We start from the raw sequence: 6,000 nt of genomic DNA on the forward strand, positions 1-6,000 counted from the left end.
TTTTCCTTGTGTGATCAAACCTGTGTTCCTGGCTTCCTTGTGACAGATCCATGAACCCATAGATCCTCAAGGCTCTGATGTCATCTCTGAAGATGCCTTCTAAGAGCATCCATGGCCAACATCCCCAACATCCCCTCTTACTTCCTTGGAAGGGAACCCTACTGTCAATCTAATCAAGTCAGAAACTCTCATAAACCACATCACTGAAATATGTCATGATACACTATTGTGTGCCCAGTGAAGAAAATGACCTGTCCTTGAAAATAGCAAGATAGCAGCAGGTGGAGCAGCCAAGGAGACCTCAGGCTGGGGAACAAACTCTCAGGATTCCCTACTTATAATCTGTAAAGTTCTGGTTGAGTTACTGAATTATCCTAACCCTCAATTTCATTATCTCCAAAATGGGGATATGATAAATAGGATCTCCCTCAAAGTGTTGTCATAATTAAACGAGATCATCCATGTAAAGCATGGAGCATAGTGCCTCCTTGCAGTGGGTGCATAATGCATGAATAAACAATAGAACAGAGGTTAAATTCCCTAATTATCCTTTGTTATCACTCAAACTTTTCATATTACATTTTGGCCAGTTCCTGAAAACCCTACAGATTCTAAAATAATAAAAATCAAATTCTAATCTACGCTCTCAAAGGATGCCAAGCGCCATGCTCTTTTAATTGGTCTGAACCCCATTTACAGCTGGCTCAGGTACTGCTCACAGGGAGACACTGACAGGGGAAATCTGGAGGCAAAGCAAGTCTTCCCACTTTGCCTTCCCCAGCTTGCCACGGGAAGAAAATGAAAAACGTAAGATCTGATGCAACTGTAGATTGGACGCATGATCAGGTAACATTTTGAAAGTCATCAGTAAGAAAAGTTTCAAGGAGTCAGAGACTCAGGTATCTATAAGGACCTCTCATGGGGAGAATGGGCCAATAATGGAAAGAACGCTTTGCAAAGGAGTGAGCTCTCAGGCACTCGGAGTGTTCAAGTTGAGGGTGTTCCAAGCCCTAGGACGTCCTGCCCCAGCTCAGAGAAGAGAAGCCCACTTCCTCCACCAAAGCAGAGAAGGTCGCCTAGAGATATCAGTAGGCATTTGAGTCCATATCAGGGGTGTTATGGAAAGTATTCCTGAAGGCAGAGGCCCATTACAACTCCAAGATGCTGTGACAGTGATAGTAATGATGAGTTAATGACAATGACAATGATGATGATGATAATGGTGAAGATGAAGAAAAGGAGGAAGAGAGGGATTAAGTACACTAAAAAGTATTGTTTTAAAATTTTCAAGATCAAATCTATATGGCCAAACCAGTTTGAAATTAATCAGTTAGCCAACAAAGAATAATTCCATCTTGTGCAATTCGTTGTTAAGAGGAATTGAGACATGTATCTTCCTTTGAATTAACTGCTCTGTGGCTAACTCCTTTATTTTCAAGCTGGTGTGTGTGGGTCTCTATGATTGTGCCCCTTTCATTGAAAGCACTTTTGTGATTGGATTTTCTATGGCGTTGCCAGGAGTCACCATGGCTTACAGTGATTCTTTGGAGCATGTTCTGGTTCTCTCTGGATACCAAGCCAGCTATCTGAACATGGACAGAGGCCTGCGGTCTGGGGCGCGAAAAAGCATTGCTCAGCCCCCTCTGAGCAGTAAGCTCCACGGAGCTCACCAGCTGCAGGCCACTGCCCTCCCTGAATCTTAGCCATGACAATGAGCAGCAAGTTTGATCTGAAACCGAGACCACACCAAGAAGCAGGCAAGAGAACAAAAATCATGTAACTGTTGGCTATGACTACCGTACCACCAAGAGGTATGGTCTCTTTGGCATGACCACCAAGAGAAGGTGACTGTCACCTCTCTGTTGGGGACAGAGAATGAGCTCACAACAGTGAGAGCTCGATGTCCTGGCTTCCTTCATAAAGCAACTCTGTGAAATTCAAATCAGGGGTTAAAGGTTCTAAACCCAGGCTTAGCTTCCCGCCCCCTCCCTCTGCTGCCCCCCCCCTCCCCCACTGAACATGATCTGTATGCTGTGTGATCCATGGCAAGTTACTAGGCCTCTCTGGCATGAAGGTACGAGTAAAAGGAGAAGCTTGGTTTAGGCCAATTCCAAGGTCTTTTTCTGTTTTAAAAACTCCTTTCCATCCTAACCAGTTTGGCTCAGTGGATAGAGTGTCGGCCTGTGGACTGAAGGGTCCCAGGTTCGATTCTGGTCAAGGGCATGTACCTTGGTTGCAGGCACATCCCCAGTAGGGGGTGTGCAAGAGGCAGCTGATCGATGTTTCTAACACTCTATCCCTCTCCCTTCCTCTCTGTAAAAAAATCAATAAAATATGTATTTTTTAAAAAAAACAACAAAAAAACTCCTTTCCTCTCTCTGAGGGGACTGGATTATTCTTCCATTTAATGACTCCAAGGTGAATCTGGAAACCAGGCAGGACTCGGCCATTGAGCGCCGACCTTCCAGAAGCTTTTAAGGCTGGGTAATGAGATTGCCGAGTTCTCTGGATAATCAAAATCAAGTCAGTGCCGTTCCCAGGGCTGCCTGCAGCAGACACAGAGGGTATCCAGCTTACGGGTCCATCAGTCTTGGTTTCTCTCGCGTGAAATGAAAGGGCTGCCCTTTTTCCATTTAAATGTAAGTTAATTTTATAAAAACGGATCCTCTATGCAATTTCTTTAACAAAAGAAAAAAAATGTCAAAAATGTTATAAGCCAAAATGTTAGGAAGTGCTATTTCTGGGGTACTGAAAGTATAAGTATTTTTGTGCATGTTTTTCTATATTTTCCAACACTGGTTAATTGTATAATTACTCTGCAATCAAGAAAAAAAAAAGGTTACTTTTAGAAAGAAACCAAGAAACTATCAAAGCTACCATTGAAAAAAAAATTTTTTAAATGAGGAAGTTGCAAAGGATTGAAAAAAATAAAGGGCTGTCTTTGCTGGGGGTCTCTGAGGCTACTTTCTGTTCTAAGAGCCTGTGGATTTATTTTATGAAATAGTTTTATGAAAAATGAGGCAGAAAGACTCTCTCTGTGTAACACATTTCCCCTGTGTCCCCAAACCAAACAAGAAATCGAGCAAGATCCTTAAGGGACTTAAGTTTGCTCATGAAGAAAGTCAGTGTGAATTTGATTTGCTAAATATGTGGGTGTGTGCTCTTCTGTTTTGTTAAAATGATGCTAGTTCGGTGGGAGAAGAAAGGGACACGCTCAAGCCAAGTCCCCCTCCCAGGCCCTGTGCCCGGGGAAGGAATTATTTCCTCCTGGGCTCTCAGTGAGGCTGGGGGGAGGGGGAGACAATCCTCGGTGAAGGGTTTCCTAAGAGATGGATTCCTCTTAATTTTTTTAAAAAATCTTTATTTGCTTTGTCTCTTCTTGCTGTTTCCCCCGCCCCAACTCCAAACACTGGTGAAACTGAACTCTTGCAAACACCCAACTGTGCTAGAAAGTAATTTCTCCTTCTTTTTTGATCACAGTATTCTCAAATGAGGGACGAAGTGTTCAAGTCAAACTTGGTGTGTGCGTTCATCGTTCTTCTGTTTATCACGGCAATACAGAGCTTGCTTCCTTCTTCAAGGTAAATGTGCAAGGACACAGTGGGAGGGGAGAGCTCTTCGCGAGCCGATGGTCCCTGGCCTGGGCCAGCCAGCCGACCTTTGCAAGGGGTCAGAATTTAAAATCCCGGGATCCAGGACACATGGGTGGCGATATCAGTGTCTCTTCTGTGGTCTTCCTCTGCTTATAAGCTCATCCTTCTGCCAAGGCCAGAGGCCCTCCCCCAATCTTAACAAACACAAGGACCAAAATCCACGTAGGCCCCCTCTTATGTGACATCACCCATGAAGGCGGCAAGTGAGTATAACAGCTCGATCGGTTTTCTCATCTATAAAAGGGGAATAACAGTGCCACTGTCCCAGGGCTGATGTCCGAACTTAATGAGCCATTTGATCAATTCTGGCCCCATTCCCCGTTCCGGGCCATAGTTTCCATCCACTGCAGTGGCTAAGAATGCCTTCCCCACAGGGTTGCTAATAGGATCAAGGGAGCCTTGGCCTCCTAGGCTCTTTACAGGTTCTAAAGGGTGTGCGAATGTCACCGATCACTACCACCTGGGTCTCTGTTTCCCATGGCACCACAACAGCTATTGGATGTCCACTCATCCCCACCGATGCCTGCCTCCCCAGCAAACATCCGATCGTGATACTAACCCAGGCCTGTTTACAGACAGGCTGCAGAGAGTAATTAGAGCACGGTGTCGAGGAAGGATTTAGACAGAGCTGTTTGCACATCCCTTGTCATTCCTTTTCAGACTCAGTTTCAGAAATGAAAGGTTTCCTCGCCTCTTCCGTATACCACCTATGCAAAAGCAAACTCGGGGCCCCTGGGTGCCTGAGGAGCTCTATGATTAGATAAAAATTACACCCTGGCGTTACCATGTTTTTGTGCAGATATGAATGGATGCTGAGGAGCTGTGGCAGGGACCTCCAGAGGCATTTAACGTGCAATGCTAGTGCCTCGAGTAGGAAGCCTGTCTTGTCACTAATCCTCTTCCCAGAGATCCTGAAACCGCCTTTGGTTTCCTGAATTTCACAACGAACAGAGACACAGAATAACCTTTCTTTGAGTTCTTATGTGCAAACCATTTCACTGTGTGACTACTTTAGCAGCTGAACCTCCTTTAAGAAGTGAGCTTTAAAAACCCCAGTTCTACACCTTGAAAACTTATACTCAGAGTGAGCTACCTTGCCTAAGGCTTAGTTCTTGCTGCAGGACCATATACCTGCCTCTCACCTCCTGTCTTAGTCGGTTCAGGCTGTTATTTTAAAAAATGCCACAGACTGGGCAGCTTTACACTAGAAATTTGTCTCTCACAATCTGGAGTTTGGAAGTCCAAGGTCAAGTGCTGTGCTGTCTGATCCTGTGTCTGGTGAGTTCTCTCTTCCCGGTTCACACAGAGCTATCTGCATCTTCCACAGGCTCGTGGCAGAAGGGACAAGGGAGCTCTCCTTTTAAGGGCACTAACCCCATTGCTGAGGGCTCCACCCTCATGACCTAATCACCTCTCAAAGACCTCAACTTAAACACCATCACACTGGGCTACCGGACTCAACATACCAACTTTGGGGAACACAAACATTCAGTCCGTAGCACCTCCCTTTCCTTTATTCAGCAAGCCCAGCAGGAAGTGCTGATCGCTTAAAACTCTGTTAGGGACTCACTCAGGTGGTTCTCTAGGCAAATACAGCCCACAGCCCTCCAGGACACCTGACACCCCACCAAAGTATACACGAAAGCACAATAGCTACGTGGAAACAAAGCGTCCACTTCATAAAGTTCCAAGACAGCGCTGGCTTTGCTGAAGCAGAGCGATGGTGAAAGCTGGAACACAGAATGTGGTTACAGTCAGGAGAGGAGAGCACGTGGTGTTTGCTCCGAATCTCTCAGCTCGATCTCTGCCTCTCCATTCTCCCCTCCAACTCCAGTGTGGGGTCTCCCTGCTGTGATGGTGGGAAAGGTCAATGCAAGGCACCCCTGCCCACTCACCCCAATGCCAACGAATGAAGGGGATGGGACTTCCTGGGGTGACCCGAGTTCCCTGCCTGGGGAGAGATGGCAAAGAGAAGAGATGACCAGACTTCTTCCCACAGGGAGGTCAAGGCTGTGGCTTCCGGGCCCTCCCAGTGCGTCTAGGTCACAGTGGTTGGCAAACTGCGGCTCTTCGGCCCCTTGAGTGTGGCTCTTCCTAAGCCTTAGGAGTACCCTAATTAAGTTAATAACAATGTACCTACCTATATAGTTTAAGTTTAAAAAATTTGGCTCTCAAAAGAAATTTCAATCATTGTACTGTTGATATTTGGCTCTGTTGACTAATGAGTTTGCCGACCACTGGTCTAGGAGGAGAAGGGGACCTGAGTCTGAATTCGCGTGCACACTGACATTTAACAGCGACCTTGTCTTTCAGGAGGAAGGAGGAGGCAGCAGGGGGGGTAGCCAGA

General features: G+C 46.0%; 1 protein-coding gene across 1 annotated transcript in view; it reads left to right on the top strand.

Annotated features, from left to right (window-relative positions):
• The window catches only part of ADCY8 (adenylate cyclase 8 (brain)), a 137,080-nt gene that overhangs the window by 96,238 nt on the left and 34,842 nt on the right, over positions 1–6,000 (top strand). Inside the window, exon 8 of the mRNA XM_015561453.1 lies at positions 3,481–3,581. Coding sequence (XP_015416939.1) covers positions 3,481–3,581 — 101 coding nt within the window. The remainder of the gene's footprint in view (positions 1–3,480; positions 3,582–6,000) is intronic.

Source organism: Myotis davidii, unplaced genomic scaffold (assembly GCF_000327345.1).
Source record: "Myotis davidii unplaced genomic scaffold, ASM32734v1 scaffold30, whole genome shotgun sequence".
NCBI lineage: Eukaryota > Metazoa > Chordata > Mammalia > Chiroptera > Vespertilionidae > Myotis > Myotis davidii.